Below are 17,484 nucleotides of genomic sequence, written 5' to 3'. Positions count from 1 at the left end.
AGCTCCGGCTCCGGCGCGCGCTAAGAAGTCAGGGAAAGCGGCGGGGGCGGCAGCTGGCGGGGAGTTGGGCGTGGAGGCCCAAGGGGAGGGGAGAGGAGGGGAGGGGCTAGGGAGGAAGGGAGGGGCTGGGAGAGGAGGGGCGGGGCTGGGAGAGGAGGGGCGGGGCTGGGAGAGGAGGGGCGGGGCTGGGAGAGGAGGGGCTGGGCGGGGAAGGGCGGGGAGGGGTGGGAGGGCAGCACTGCGGGCCAGCGGCTCGCGCGGCGCCCGCAGCTCCCACTCGCTGCTCGCCCTCAGTGCTCGCCAGCGCCGGTCGGTCCGCTTTGCAACCCGGCTCGGCCCATGCCCGCTGCTCCCTCCGCGGGCGCCCGGGGGGCCGCAGCGGCTGTAAGGTGGGAACGGCCGCGTAAGGCGGCGAGGTGGGCCGCCGGGGCAGGGTCTGGAGACGCAGCGCGGCGGGTGTAGGTCTATGTCGCGGGCGGCGGTGGCGGCGACGGCCGCGGAGGGACGATGCGCGAGTACAAAGTGGTGGTGCTGGGCTCGGGCGGGGTCGGCAAATCCGCCCTGACCGTGCAGTTTGTGACCGGCACCTTCATCGAGAAATACGACCCCACCATCGAAGACTTCTACCGCAAGGAGATCGAGGTGGACTCCTCGCCGTCGGTGCTGGAGATCCTGGACACGGCGGGCACTGAGCAGTTCGCGTCCATGCGGGACCTGTACATCAAGAACGGCCAGGGCTTCATCCTTGTCTACAGTCTCGTCAACCAGCAGAGCTTCCAGGACATCAAGCCCATGCGGGACCAGATTATCCGGGTGAAGCGGTGAGAGGGCCGGTGAGAGGGCCGGGGCGCGGACAGGGGGCTTCGCTGTGCAGCCGGGAAGCCACCGTCCCGGGGCCAGGTCTCCTTCCCCCGTGCTCTGGGGTGGCCGTGGGCAGAGGGAGCTGTCTGTGGAGATGCCTCAGGAATCTTATGCTTTATAATATTTTTTCTTTTTGCCATCACCGCCATCATCATCTTAAATCTCAAATTTGAGTGCTTTGTTTCACAACTCAAATTTGGCATCCTGTGACCCACAGCACAGCTCTTTGTCTCTTGGATATTATTCGTAGCGCTTGTGCAGAACCCCAAAGGAAACAAAGTTTAAAACTTGCTGGGGGGTTGAGGGGGTTGTTTTGTGATGATGGTAAGAGAGCAGCTGTGCAAGTCTAGTGGAGACGTTTCAGACTGAACAACAACAAAAATCTACCTTTGCAATAATTGACAGCAAAAATTGCTCACAATTTTTACAGTGTACATACTGTAAAAATGTCAAGTCGAGAGGAAGGAGACCTTGCTCATCTCATAAAAGATTGAATGGTGCCAAGGCGGTTTAAAAAAATGAACTCTTCAATTAAGAACGAAACTTTCAAGATAGATTATCAAATTATTTGAAGACATCATAACAGCTCAGTAGGGCCGAGAGAGTGTTTAGCATGTAGGAGATCAAATATGCCATTCACTCTGAAGAATATGGCTTAACTTTTAAAAATATCTTACTGCCTTATCCCCCACAAAAAAGGAGGAGGGGAGGCATTTCTGGAAACAGAACAGAAGTTTCTTTAGGGCCATAACTTAAGTATATTATCTAATGTAAAGTTAATGCAGCTAAGCTCTTCCTTAATATAAACTCCTTTCTAAAATACGTATTTTGGAAATATGGCTGGTAGTTGAAATGGCTTAAAATGTTTGTTTTCTCTTTCATTGACTTAGTGTATTTTCCTTATTTCAGGCATTAGAAGTGTAATATCTTAGTTCAAAAATTTAGCAAGTTTTTCTAATTACTGTTTAATTATATTTTGTTTTGCCTGGTTATAATTAGTTAATAATTGCTAATAAGTTTGATTTATTGTCATTTCTTTTTCTCACATAATTCTATCTATAGCTCAAAACTGAAGGACATTTACAAAAAGATAGTTGTAGGAGTACAGTAGATACAATCACATATGAGTCAGTCTGAGTGTACTAACTGAGAAAGAGCAAGGACGAAGTCAGTGTACTCAGGAAGTGCTCAAAAACTCATTATCAGGTATGGATTTTTAATGCAACATACAAGCTCAAAGGGGAGATCCTCTCCCCAAGACCACCCCCCCCATTAACTCTAAGACTATATACACTAATAGCTAAACTAAAACTTTCTGTATTATGCTAAATTTCAAACTATAATAAAGTGGATATTTTCATGGCCTCAGCTGATCTAAGATACGAATCTGGTAGGCTTTGGCCAAGTAACTTGGTTAGAGAATTATCCCTATCCCCCAAGGTTGTGGATTTGATTCCACTCAGAGCACATACATAATCAATCATTGAATCCATAAGTAAATGGAACAACAAATTGTGATTTCTCTCTCTCTGAGATGTTTCTTTCTCTTTCTCTCCCCCTCCCTCTCCCACTAAAATAAAATAAAATAAGAGTCTGGTAGCTTTTTACTTCATTCTTGTTTAATAATGCATTTTATTTACACCACTGTATCTAAAATATTATTCAACCTGCAAAGATAAAAAATAAAATACCATTCAACATGCAATCGATATTAAAAATGTATTGATGTATTCTACCTTCTTTTTCATGCTAGATTTTCAAAATTCATTGTGTAACTTACAGAACATTACAATTTAGACTAGCCATATTTTAAGTGCTCAATCACTAGCCACATGTGGCTAGTGGTCGCCGTATTGTAGCGCACAGGTCTAAGGTGTACATATTTTTGGGAAAATGCTTGCATCTCTAAGCTTCAGTTTCCCTATCTATTACAGTATAACATGCACCCTTAAGAGTCTTTCTTATATGAGATATTTAAACCTGAACAAAGAAATTGCTCCAAAATTCCACTTTTTTATCACTTGATAAAAAAAGGAGGCAGAGAGACACTCCCGCATGCACCCAGAGGAGTGCCCATCTGGGGCTGATGTTTTGCCCATCTATGACCACTGCTCCATTGCTTGGCAACTGAGCTATTTTAGCGCCTGAGGTGAGGCCGTGGATCCATCCTCAGCGCCAGGGCCAACTTGCTCATTCAAGCCATAGCTGTGGGAGGGGAAGAGGGGGGAATTAGAGAAGCAGATGGTTGCTTGTGTGTGCCCTGACTGGGAATTGAACTCATGACTTCCACACGCCAGATAACACACTACCACTGACCCAACTGGCCAGGGCCAGTTCTTTTATTAATAACTTTGTCACCCCACCTTCTTTAAATTTTATCCTTAATATAAATGTGATATTATAGGAAATAAATCTGTGATTGCATTTTGAAATTAATGACTTAGTGTAGACAAGACGAGGCTAAAAAGCAATTAGGATTAAAACAATTTTTAAAAAGATTTTGTTGATGTTTTCTTAAAATACTTTTCCTTATTAAGGGCAGGGAAAGGGACATTTAACTTCAGATCCAACACTAGTGTATGGCCAAACAGTGTAGTGGAGCTTTTCGTTGAATTGTTATTTATGAATGTTTTGCTTTTAAAAAATATAAAGCAGGTCAGTACTCTTCTACATATTTAGAGATGCACAGATGTATGCATATGTACACAACCTTTTGTCAAAGCCAAGTGGACCAACTGAAAATGACTATTCATAAGCTTTCTTTTTCTCTGGATGAGATCACACAAGAAAGAGTGATAGGATACAGGAAAATGTTTCAAGTGAAATAAAACTAGAATTCTTTCTGATTTCATAACTGCTTTTCTCATTCTACTCAGAGTAAGCCCTGGTCCTGACTTGAAGTATCTTTGAACAGGCATGTTGTTCTTAGGATAAAGCCCAGGAATCTTCAACATGATCTTCCCAGGCAGACTCTTGGCTCCCTGCTTTTGTAACCTCAGTTCTTGCAACACTCTTCATCCCTTAGATTGCAACACCCAGACCTTCTTTTAGTCTTTTCAAAGTTTCTGTCTCTGGGCTTTTCTTCTATCTGTGGAAATCTACCTTTTGCAGAAGTAATTCCTCCTCTTTTGCCCCTGCTCAAAGGACTTCCCCCTCAGGGAAGCTTTCCTCCTCCCCTACTGAGTTAACTCCTTCCTATCTTCTCACTCTAGATTAACTGCTTGCTTCACCTTTATCTCAACCAGTGACAACCTGTGTGCTTCCTTCTTGCAGCACTCATGACAGCTTTATTTGTGTGATGATTTACATACACTTGATCGTTAGACACTAACCCCATGTGGCTAGCACAACTGCTGGTACATAGCAAACGAAAATATGTCGAAAAAACTAGTGTTTAGAAAGAAAAGTACTTTCACTGTCCTTTGACCTCAGTTTCCCCAAACATTTTTATTTTATAGATGGAGGTAATACTTCTTTAAAGCTCATTTTGGCCTGACCAGATGGTGGCGCAGTGGGCAGAGCATTGACCTGCAATGCTGAGGTCGCTGGCTTGAATCCCTGGTCAAGGCACATACGAGAAGCAACTATGAGTCGATGCTTCCTGCTCCTGCTTTTCTCGCTCTCTAAAATCAATAAATAAAATCTTTTTTAAAAAGCTCATTTTGTAAATGAAGTAGATGATCTTCCTTCAGCTCTAACATTCAAGTTCTTCTATCCAGTTAGGCAACAGGGGAAGAGACACAATTTAATGTGAATCTTAAAAAAAAATCAGGATCGCAAATGGAATGGGAAATGGCATTGACTGTGTTTGTTAGCTGTTAAATAGACCAAGTTGGCTAAATCTGAAATTTATATAGAAGTGTGAGATGAGGTAAGGCTTAAAAATGTTAAGTTAAATGATAGGAGGTTGAAGACTTTGAACTTGATCTTAGTAGTCAAAGACCATGATTGATCAAAGTTGTCATAGAAATAGTAATATGGTAGTGATATGATATATGGCTTAGTGGCAATAGACCAGAGACAAAGGGGGAGTAGTTGTGAAATAGTGTGATAATCTAGTTTCCATATGAAGTAAAAAGATTCTGGGCCCTGGCCGGTTGGCTCAGTGGTAGAGCATCAGTCTGGTATGTGGATGTCCTGTGTTCAATTCCCAGGCAGGGTACACAGGAGAGGTGACAGTCTGCAATCTGCTTCTCCACAGCTCCCCCTCCCTTTTCTCTCTCTCTCCCTCTCTCCCTCTCTCCCTCTCTTTCTCTCTCCCTCTCCTTCCTGCAGCCATGGCTCATTTGGTTCAAGCTAGTTGGCCTCAGGTACTGAAGATGGCTTCCTGGCCTTCGCCTCAGGTGCTAAAGGAATGGCATGGTTGCTGAATAATCAATGGCTCCAGATGGGCATAGCATCGCCCCCTCCTGGCTTGTTGGGTGGATCTCGGTTGGGTGTGTGCGGGTGCGGGTGCATGCAGAGTCTCTCTGCCCCCCCTCACAAATAATAATAATAGTAATAATAAAAAAAGATTCTGAATTAGCGTGGTGGCTGTAGAAACAAAGGAAAGAATGGATGCAAATAATGTAAAGCAGTGGTCCCCAACCTTTTTTGGGCCACGTACCGGTTTAATGTCAGAAAATATTTTCACAGACCAGCCTTTAGGATGGGACGGATGAATGTATCACGTGACCGAGACAAGCGTCAAGAAGTGAGTCTTAGACAGATGTAACAGAGGGAATCTGGTCATTTTTTAAAAAATAAAACATTGTTCAGACTTAAATATAAATAAAGTGGAAATAATGTAAGTTATTTATTCTTTCTCTGCGGACCGGTACCAAATGGCCCACGAACCGGTACCGGTCCGCAGCCCGGGGGTTGGGGACCACTGTTGTAAACAATGAATTAATCAAACTGAATTGGAGAGGAAGAGGGAAAGGTCAAAAGTAACCTTGACATTTTGAAAATAAGTGAATAGAATTATGGAAGAATAGTTGGAGGAGATTATTTCAAGTTTTGGAGATGGTAACCTTCCAGATAGCTGCATCTAATAAGTAATTAGAATATTTAAGGAAAGCCTGAAAGTTGATGTATGAATATAAAGACTCTGGATGAGCTGTGTAGTTCTTATTTGCAGAGGGGATAAAATCTGTTCCGGTCAAGTGTAGAGACAGAAATGAATGGATATGGCCAGAAATAGAAATTAGAAATGAAAATAGCCAAGGATATGGCCCTGGCCGGTTGGCTCTATAGTAGAGCATCAACCCAGCATGTGGATGTACTGAGTTCGATTTCTGATCAGGGCACACAGGAGAAGGGCCCATCTGCTTCTCCACCCTTTCCCCTGTCTCTCTCTTCCCCTCCTGCAGCCAAGGCTCCATTGGAGCAGAGTTGCCCCAAGTGCTAAGAAGCTAAGAATCACTCCATGGTCTCCACCTCAGGTGCTGGAATAGATCTGGTTGCAACAGAGTAATGCCCCAAACGGGCATAGCATTGCCCGCTAGTGGGCTAGCCAGGTAGATCCCAGACAGATGCATGCAGGAGTCTGTCTCTCTGCCTGCCCCGTTCTCACTTCAGAAAAATACACACACACAAAAACGCCAAGGATAGAACTTGAGAGTTTTAAGGTATATAGAGACTGAATACTTCTCAATGTCTAGAAGAACTCGTGGGGCATTTTAAGACTGGGGAAACGGTTGAAAAAGGTGCTGGATATACACTACCAAAAGTGAGTAAGCTACTATTCTTTTTATTATTAATATTTCTATATTATTTAAGCAATCACTTTCAAATGGCACAAATAATTGTTTATACTTTTTTCTCTTCACAATAATTAGCCAAATTGCCAACTGCTACACATAAATCTTGATCCATAACAAATTGGTTCTGTGAGCCAAAACCAGGGAATAAAAGTAAGTGAACTTTTGTAGTCTGCCACAATTCCTTCCTCCACAAACACCTCCTTTCCCAATTTGATACCTCCAGTAACCAAAATTATAATCAAAATCTGGGCCTCCAAGGTACAGAGCCTAATTGCCATGAGTTGTTTTATAACCCAAAGTTTTTTCTGAAAGGGAAACTTATTTATAAAAAATTTATATTGATTTTTAGAGAGAGAGGAGAAGGGAAGAAACATTGATTTGTTGTTCCACTTATTGATGCATTCATTGGTTGATTCTTGTATATTCCCTGACCAGGGTCAACCTGCAACCTTGGTATATAAGGATAACTTTAACCAACTGAGCTACCCAGCCAGGGCAAGGGAAACTTGTTTTTGCTGCACTATAAAATTAGAACATTACAATATAGTTTTCTTACCATCCCAGGATTGGAATTTCTTTTTTTCCGTTGATTTGAAAGAGAGAAGCATCTACTCATTTTTCCACTTAGTTCCATTTAGTTATGTACACATTGATTGCTTCTCCTGTGTGCCCCGAGTGGGGATCAGTCCACGGCCTCTCAGTGCACTGGGCTGATGCTTATCCACTGAGCCACCCAGCCGTGGCCTGGAATTCTTTTAAGTTCGCTTTGCTGTTGGAGTAGATGATCATCCTTCAGCTCTAACATTCTGAGTACTTCTGTCTAGTTGGTTTCATGAGGAAAGAGGTAAAATTTAATATCAACCTACCACAACCAGCAGCCTATTATCTGCAATCTTGTCTAGCTAAGATTTAGTGATAATTGTATCAATAAAATCTATAATCAGAGGAATCATTATGATTTTTTTATGGGAGAGGGGACAAAAATAATTTAAATAGCCAGCTAACATTTCTACTACACTCAGACAAAACATATCAACTGTCCCTACGTATTGATAAATCCTGACAAGAATAAATGAGTGATTTGAAAGGTGACAATGACTGACCACTGAATGAGAAAATTCAGGCCACCAGGCAAGTGGATAATTGTTGACTTTCTAGCTCTCCTTTTGGAAGAAGTTGGGTAATTAACAGGTAAACACTAAGGAAGAGATGGAGGAACTGAAAATAGAGGGTAAAACCAGAGGAAGTGCCAACAAAGTTGGCAGTAATTTAATTTCTGTGTACTATCTACTGCGAAATTATTATATATATGGTACATTAAAATGATTATACATTTATACACATTTTTAAGCTATGATCTTTACATAAAACCACATTTCATATTTAATTTAAGGATTTTTTTTTCTAAGACAGTTTTTATTTTACAGTTTTTCTCTTAGCCATTGTCTTCAGACCCTAAGTCTCTGGGGAAGGATGTGTAATTCTACTCTAGGATTTCCTTTCCTTCTGTTTCAACTTTGCCCTGTTACCTGTTTCTCCATATGTTCTTACCTACTGTTTTCTTATGTATTTATATTTTTCTGGCCTATGGTATAAAAAAGGTTGTAAGTTCTTTAAATTGTTTTTGGGAAAATATTTGAGTGTGTAAAGTAGACTAGTAGACTTTCAAATGTGGTCAAACTGGGGAACACAAAATAGTTACAAAAGTAAAAATTAGAGATAGTATTTCTGTAGGAAATGTGTCATGAAGTTTTAATAGTATGCAGAAATATGACATAAATACTTGCTTTTTTATTTATTTGTTGCTTTGACAGTTGTGGTAGTTCATTATATTAAAAATTATTCTCAGCCTGACAGGGAAAAGTTTCTAACATACCTTTATGCTTTACCAGATCAAACTGAGTCTTTTAGTAGAATAACATCAATAATAGTAATGCTATGATTTTAGACACCTGCATTTTAGTATAATGTATAAGTAAAATATAAATATATTGCTAAAGCTTATGGTTATAAAATTTTCAGTTGCTAAGAGTTTAATATATATTTTTATAGAGAGACAGAGACAGAGAGGGACAAATGGGGACAGAGAGGCTGGAAGGGAGAGAGATGAGAAGCATCAATTCTTTGTTGCAGAATCTTAGTTGTTCATTATTGCTTTCTCCTGTGTGCCTTTAACAAAGGGCTCCAGCAGAGCGAGTGACCCCTTGCTCAAACCAGCGACCTTTGGTCTCAAGCCAGCAACTATGGGATCATGTCTATGATCCTACACTCAAGCTGGCAACTTTGTGCTCAAGCCGGATGAGCTTGCTCTTAAGCTGGCAACCTTGGAGTTCAAACCTGGGTCCCTCAGCATCCCAGGCTGATGCTGTGCCACTGCCTGGTCAGTCTAACATGGTATATATTAAACATAATATTTGAATAGATTTATCTTTAGACTCCTAAAACATTGAAACCTTTAAAATATCAGACCCAATATAATAGTCCAACTATTTTGCCTTTAATCTTGTGGGAAAACTCTAATACACCTTTTAAACTTTATTTTAATAAATTTCAGTTTAAATTTAGGGTCACTGCTGTGGAATAAGATTTTTTTTTAAGCCTCTGGGTCAGAATAAGGTTATCGGGTACTTGAATCACATATCAACAGCATATTAAAATCACGGTTTGGAAAGTCCAGAAACAAACCAACAGCTAGAATTCTTTGGAAGTTTGATGAGTGGTTACTTAATGTTGGAAATATACTTACCACACATGGCTGAAAACTATCTGAATAAGCTACTTAAAATAGATTAGAGCATGTAAATTAAATACACTTGTAAATTAAATATTCTTTTTTTTACTCAAAATACTAAATGTAATCAGTGGCACAATAGGATGGGTGGTGGTTTTTTGTTTTGTTTTTTATTTTCTCTAATGTTCTTAAATATGTTTTTTGTTTTGCTATGCTTAACATGTTAAGATTTGAAAACATACCAAAATTGATATTGTAGGTAGAAATACAGTGATTTATCATTTTTATAGGTTATAAATTTTTATTTTTTGACACTGAGATTAGTTGACATATAACATTGAATTAGTTTTAGATTTTTTCAATTTTTTTCAAGAGTAACATTGTAAAATTTTACTTAAAACATTTAGAAGTGTTATTCTCATAAAACAATGATTTTACGTATATATTACCAAGTGATTAGCAAAACAACTTTAGTTAGGGTCCATCATCCCACATAGTTACAATTTATTTTTGTGTGATGAGAACTTTTATGATCTACTGCCTTAGCAACTTTCAGATACGCATTTCAGTATGGTTAACTATAGTCACCATGGTATTATATTACATTCTTAGTAGTTATTTCTCTTATAACTGGAAGTTTCTAGTTTTGACCACTTCAACCACTCTTCCTTACTCTCCCTCCGCCAGCCACCCTCCCATCCCTAGGCCTGGCCTCTGCCAACCATTAATCTAGTCTCTTTTTAAGTTCAGTTTGGTTTTGTTTTTTTTCAGGTTCCACACTTAAGTGAAATCGTACAGTATTTGTCTTTTTCTTTCTGACTTATTTCATGTAGCATATTACCCTCAAGGTCCATCTATGTTGTCATGTATGTCAGGATTTCCTTCTTTTTATGGCTGAATAATATCCGTGTGTGTGTATGTGTGTGTGTGTGTGTGTGTGTGTGTGTGTGTGTGTGTGTGTATGTGTGTATCTCCCTGCATCCACCAGTGGACACTTGGTTGTTTCCATATCTTGGCTATTATAAATAATGCTGCAGTGAACCTGGGGTGCAAATATCTTTTCTGAGACAGTGCTTTTGTTTTCTTTGGATAAACACCCAGAAGGGGAATTGCTTGATAATATGGTAGTTCTATTTTTAATTTTTCGAGGAACCTCTATACTGTTTTCCATGGTAGCTGCAGCAGTTACATTTCCACTAGGGATTCTACCCACCCTTTTTTTCACATCCTTGCCAGCACTTATTTCTTGTCTTTTTGAAATAGCCATTTTTTTTTTTATTTTTATTTTTTTATTTTTTATTTTTTTTTCATTTCTGAAGCTGGAAACGGGGAGAGACAGTCAGACAGACTCCCGCATGCGCCCGACCGGGATCCACCCGGCACGCCCACCAGGGGCGATGCTCTGCCCACCAGGGGGCGATGCTCTGCCCATCCTGGGCGTCGCCATATTGCGACCAGAGCCACTCTAGCGCCTGAGGCAGAGGCCAAGGAGCCATCCCCAGCGCCCGGGCCATCTTTGCTCCAATGGAGCCTTGGCTGCGGGAGGGGAAGAGAGAGACAGAGAGGAAAGCGCGGCGGAGGGGTGGAGAAGCAAATGGGCGCTTCTCCTGTGTGCCCTGGCCGGGAATCGAACCCGGGTCCTCCGCACGCTAGGCCGACGCTCTACCGCTGAGCCAACCGGCCAGGGCCGAAATAGCCATTTTTAATAAGTGTGAGGTGATATCTCATTGAAATTTTGATTTGAATTCATATCCTTAATGATTAGGGGTGATGAGTGACTTTCTGTGTACCTTTTGACCATTTATCTTCTTTGGAAAAAGGGTTCTTTATATACTTTGGATATTAACCCCTTATTAGATACCTGGTTTGTAAATACTATCTCTCATACCATAGATTGTCTTTTCATTTTGTTGAAGGTTTCCTTTGCTTTACAGAAACTTTTTTGATGTAGTTCCACTTATTTAATTTTGCCTTTTTTTTTTCTTTTAGTGTCAGATCCAAAAAAATTATTGCCAAGACTGATATCATGGAGCTTATGTTCTTCTAGGAGTTTTATGGTTTTAGGTCTTTTTTTTTTTTTTTCTTTTAATTTAGTGAGAGGAGGGGAGGCAGAGACAGACTCATGCATGTGCCCTGACCAGGATCTCTCCCCATCTGGGATGTTTCTCCATTGCTAAGCAAACAAGCTCTTCTTAGTGCCTAAGGCAGAGGCCATGGCGTCATCCTCAGCACCCAGAGCCAACTTGCTCCAATTGAGCTATGGCTGCAGGAGCGGGAGAAAATGAGAGAGAGAGAAAAGCAAGAGGAGGAGGAGGGGTGGACAAGCAGATGGGTGCTTCTCCTGTGTGCCCTGACCAGAAGTTGAACCTGGGACATCCATATGCCAGACCGATGATCTACCACTGATCCAACTGGCCAAAGTGATTTCAGGTCTTCCATTCAAGTCTTTAACCCGCTTTGAGTTGATTACTGTGCATGGTGTAAGAAAGTGATCCAGTTTCATTTTTTTGCATGTGGCTGTCTAGTCCCATCATCATTTTGAAGAGATGGTATTTTCCCCATTGTATATGCTTGGCTCCTTTGTCATAAATAACTTAATTATATGTTATGGGCTTATTTCCATGTTCTCTGTTTTATTTCCGTGATATATATATCTGATTCTATGTGAATATCATACTGTTTTGATTACTATAGCTTTGTAATATAGTTTGAAATCAGAAAACATGAGGTCTCCAGCGTTGTTCTCCTTTCTCAAGATTGCTTTGGCTGTTCATTGTCTTTTATAGTTTTATACAAATTTTAGGATTGATTGTTCTATTTCTGTGAAAAATGGTGTTGGCATTTTGATAGGGACTGCATTGAATATGTAGATTGGTTTGTGTAGTATGGACCTTTTGACAATATTGATTCTTCCAATCAATGAGCACAAAATATCTTTCCATTTATTTGGGTCTTAAGTTTCTTTCAGAAATGTTTTATAATTTTTCTTTTTTAATTGTTATCTGTAAAACAATATTGATAAAATAGCTCATCTCTTTGTCTATTTCTATGCAGTCACTTAGCAATGGCTTTCCTATTTTCTTAATCATGGTCCTCAGTAGGAAGCACATTTTACATTGTGACACAGTGCGCGCGCGCGCGCGCACACACACACACACACAGTAGCTACACTTGCTATGTTCTTGTATTAGGCTTTCTATTTTATTGTTTTTCAATGCTCTCCTTGATCCACTAAATTGATTTTGTCCTACACAATTTGAAAACTGTTATTGTAAAACATTTTTAACTGTAAGGAAAATAAATGGAACTTTCTCTACAGTATTTTGAAATAACTCTTCATGCTTTTTTAGTTTTCAGCAAAGTTACATAAATACTATGAACATGAAATACTTCCCAACATGAGTTAATAAATACTACGTCTGTTACAGAGGAAGGTAACATTTAGTCACCAAAAATAAAAGATACATAAAATGTATCTTTTGAGGAAGCATTTTTTACTGTTTGTTGTGCATATTTTATTTTGTTCATTCTAATAAGGCAGGAGCTCCTGCCTTGTGAAAATTTAGGAGAAAGGACTATTATAGTAGGATTCAAACCAGTGTGCAATTGCAAGGGTTCTCCATTACTACAACACGTTGCTGAGAAGGTTTTGGAAACTGATATTTTTGAGAGGTGTTGCATCTGTCCAGGAAAATAGTGACTCAGGTCTCCCTATTAAGACAATAAATAGAGATGAAGATAACTATACTCATGGATATCTTAAAACCAATTAGTAAAATTACCCTAGAGAAACATTGTAAACCTTTATTTAAAACATGTAGGAGTGTTATTTCATGCTTTCCTAGGAGTAGCCCCTTAAATATTAATAATTCAGATGTGAAAATCCTACATCATAGTAATAATTGAGTACATATTAGTATTTTCTTCTCTACTGGATGTCTTTACAAGGCTCCACAAATGAAATCTAAGAATGTTTTTTCTCTTTTCAGTTGGAGAATTCTGTTCTAAATTCATCCATTCTTAGGTTTCATATGAGCATAACAAGTACTGTGTATATTATAATTGCTGTAATTCAGTATTTTATTTAATTGTGTATATTGATCTTATCTCATCTCTGAAGACAGTTAAGTGTTACTCTTATTAAAGCTGAGCCTCCAGTATATATTAGTTATGTAATCAGGATGAAGTTAACATTATCTGCATCTTAATTTTCTCATCTGTGATATGGCTGTAATATAATAAATAATAAGATAATGAATGCCCTGGCCGGATGGTTCAGTGGTAGAGCATCCGGCCGGGTTCAATTCCCTGTCAAGACACACAGAAGTGACCATCTTCTCCATCCCTCCTTCACCACGTCTCTCTCTCCCTCTTCCCTTTCTGCTGCCATCCCTTGATTGATTCTAGTACATTGGCCCCAGGCACTGAGGATGGCTTCATGGAGCCTTTGCCTCAGGCACTAAAAATAGCTCCATTGCAAGCATGGACTCAGATGGGCAGAGGATTGGTTCCTGACAGGGGTTGCAGGGTGGATCCCAGTCAGAGTGCATAAGAAAGTATATCTTCCTTCCTCTCACTTGGAAAAGAAGAAGAAGAAAAAAAGATAATGTAAAATATTTCTTTACATAGTAACTCTAAAATATCAATAATGATGATTCACAAAATTGGAAGAAATAGGAATGACACCCAGGCATTTATCTGACTTTATAAAACAGTGTACTGCTTCATGATTTCATAGGAATTAGACTCAGTTGCCTTACCTTATCTAGATAAATTTTATAGTTACTCTGGTATTTCACTTCCATTTTCTCCTTTGCTTTCTGCTCTGAATCTGAAATGCTAGTAGAGTATGTTATAGAACTTAGAGCATAGATTCGGAGTGCTTAAAGCAGGGGTCCCCAAACTACAGCCCGTGGGCCGCATGCGGCCCCTTGAGGCCATTTATCCGCCCCCCGCCGCAATTCCAGAAGGGGCACCTCTTTTATTGGTGGTCAGTGAGAGGAGCACATTGACCATCTCATTAGCCAAAAGCAGGCCCATAGTTCCCATTGAAATACTGGTCAGTTTGTTGATTTAAATTTACTTGTTCTTTATTTTAAATATATTTGTTCCCATTTTGTTTTTTTACTTTAAAATAAGATATGTGCAGTGTGCATAGGAATTTGTTCATAGTTTTTTTTTATAGTCTGGCCCTCCAACGGTCTGAAGGACAGTGAACTGGCCCCCTGTGTAAAAAGTTTGGGGACCCTTGGCTTAAAGTCTTCTCCTGAAGACTTTACATGGAGTGTTGGCTGTGTGTTGGCTTTACATGGAGACAATATGGCTTTGTGACTCACAGAAAATTGTGATGATTTTTTATACATGTATTTTAAATATAAAAAAATACTTTATAAAAAGCAATTAGGTATATAATATTAAATATTTGCTAAGTAACATTTTTATTTTAAAATAATTGATAATAGCCCTGGGTGGTTGGCTCAGTGGATAGAGAATCGGCCTGGAATATGGACATCTGGGGTTTGATTCCAGTCGGGCACACAAGAGAAGTGACCATCTGCTTCTCCCACCTCCATCTCCACCTTCTCTTCCTCTTCCCACCTGGCAGCCAGTGGCTCAATGGTTCAAGTGTCTGCTAGGCGCTGAGGATGGCTTGGCTGGTCCAAGTGCATTGGCCTCTGGCACTAAAAATAGATTGATTGATTTGAGCATTAGCCCCAGACAGGGATTGCCAGGTGGATCCCAGTCGGATGCATGTGGGAGTCTGTCTATCTCTCCTCCTCTCACTTAACAAAAAGAAAAAACAAGTCAATAATAGACCTTTTTATAAATACTGAAAACGGCATGATGTAAAGATAATTTTAACAGTCTTTATGGATGTATACATGCAGTAATGTGTTGACAGAGATTTTAAATAAATTGATTCCAGAAGTTTTATCTGTCTTTTTATAAAAGTCATCACTGTCAACTCAAATACTGTGGTTTAAGCCACTTCATAAACATAACATTGCCCAGGGCATTATGCAAAATAAGTGCAAGATGATATTTCGTCCTTCTGGTATGTCAAAATCTACTATAAATAAATACATATTCAACAGTGTTAATTATATATAAATAGAGATATATTTTTAAAAACAATTTGACTGCTTTAGTTTCAAAATATTTTCCACTAAGAACATTGCCTTTACCAGGCTATCTTTTCTAAGGATTTTTTTGTGCATTCTGAATCATTATAGAAAGTCAAAAACTTGTCTAGAAGACAAATGCCAACACTTATGTACAGACAATCCCTGACTTAAGATTTTTTGACTTGCCTTGGTCAGGTAGCTCAGTTGGTTAGAGCGTTGTCCTGATACACCAGGGTTGTGGGTTAGATCCCCAGTCAGGGCACATATAAGAATCAACTAATGAATGCATTTTAAAAAAGGTTTTTTGACTAGATGATGGTCCGAAAGCAATATGCATTCCATGGAAACCATACATTAAATTTTGAATTTTGATCTTTTCCGGGCTAGAAATACATGGTATGTACTCTCTCCTGTACTGGGCAACAGCAGTGAACTGCAGCTTCCGTTCAGCCTTGTGCTCACAAAGATAAACAGCAATTTTCAAACTTTTTTCATCTCATGGCACACATAAATTACTAAAATTCTGCAGCATACCAAAAATATATATTTTTTGCTGATCTGACAAAAAACATAGGTATAATTTTGATTCATTCACACCAGACAGCTATTGTGTGGGCTGTTATCATTTTTTTATTTGTCAATCTATGGGATAAGAGGTCAGTGCCCCTAAGTTTTCAGTTATTGCATGTTTTAAAAATTCTCACAGTGCAGTGCACTGGTTGAAATTGCTGCTCTATAGTGTGTGCATTGTATTTGATGATTTTGCCCAACTATAGGCTAATGTGAGTGTTGTGAGCATGTTTAAAGTCAGCTTAGGCTAAGCTATGATGTTCAGTAGGTTAGGTGTATTAAATGCATTTTTAACTCACTGTTTTTTCAACTCACAGTAGATTTATCAGAAGAAAGTAAAGGAGCAGCTGTATTTATTTTGTTATATTTAGTCATTTTGATCCTCCTTGGAAATGAAATCTTATTTTCTATTTGTATTTAGTTATAGAATGGTTTGAGCAGAATTATTATTTTAGAAAGCAGTAGAAAAGTAAACCAATTTATGGAAATTGAGAGAAAATAATAGATTAGCTGGTGCCCAGAAAAGATAGCTAAGATAGTTTTTTATGTATTAAGAGTTATCTATAAAAATGAAATATTTTTGTAAATTATTGGAAATAAATGATAAATGAAAGAATGACTATATCTTAACTCTTAAAAGGTGGCAAGTTGATGCAAGCACCTCCCATTTGCTCTCATAATTTATCTGTCCTGTGTTATTTTACTGTTCTTGCCCAGACGTGACTAGCAGCCCTGGTTACTTTAGATAGTAAATCCTCATAAAATGAAAATTTTGTTCATTTTTAAAAGAAGACATCCAGACATGAATGTGCTGGATTAAAGACAGCTGCAGATTCTTTGACACAATTCCCATTGAAAAATAGGATCTGTTTTTTCCACCCCTTGAATCTGGGATGGCTCATCACTACTTTGACTATTAAAGTATGGCAGAAGCAATGTTAAGCTGGTTTTAAGCCTAGTCTCTAAGAGGACGAAGCACCTTCCACTGTAGTAGTCTCTAGGAGCTGCCATGTAAGAAGTCCAACTACCCTGCAAGAGAATACATGAAGAGGCCCTGAGACTACATGGAGAGGGGAGGGAGCTACCCTTCTAGCAATACCCAGCAATTCTTCTGCTCCAAGTGGTACTCACTCAGTGGTGTTCCACTAGGGCTGGGCTGGGTGGAGGGTCAAAGAAGGCTTCACCACAGGCCTGGTGAACTGAGCTCTCCCCAGATTTCTAACCCACAGCATCACAAAATAGAGTGAAATGGTTATGTTAAGCCATTAAGTTTTGGAATGGCTTTTATGCAACAGTAGTTATCTGGAAAAATAAAATATTTTTACATAAGTGTTGATATTTTAGAAATTATTTTGATAAATGAGTACTATTGATCTTCTGGCTTTCTCTGTGAAGCTCTTTAAAAAAGATGGATGATGAGTGAATGTGTCTTAACTCTTAAAAGGTAGCAAAT

The 17,484-nt window shown here is 39.5% G+C and overlaps 1 protein-coding gene across 1 annotated transcript in view; it reads left to right on the top strand.

Moving 5' to 3' along the window:
* Positions 1-232: 232 nt before the first annotated feature.
* The window catches only part of RAP2A (RAP2A, member of RAS oncogene family), a 43,963-nt gene continuing 26,711 nt past the window's right edge, over positions 233-17,484 (top strand). Inside the window, exon 1 of the mRNA XM_066380662.1 lies at positions 233-821. Within this exon, the coding sequence (XP_066236759.1) occupies positions 508-821 (314 nt within the window). The 5' untranslated portion in view covers positions 233-507. The remainder of the gene's footprint in view (positions 822-17,484) is intronic.

Source organism: Saccopteryx leptura, chromosome 4, assembly GCF_036850995.1.
Source record: "Saccopteryx leptura isolate mSacLep1 chromosome 4, mSacLep1_pri_phased_curated, whole genome shotgun sequence".
Lineage (NCBI taxonomy): Eukaryota > Metazoa > Chordata > Mammalia > Chiroptera > Emballonuridae > Saccopteryx > Saccopteryx leptura.
This window is presented reverse-complemented; position numbering and strand designations above follow the sequence as displayed.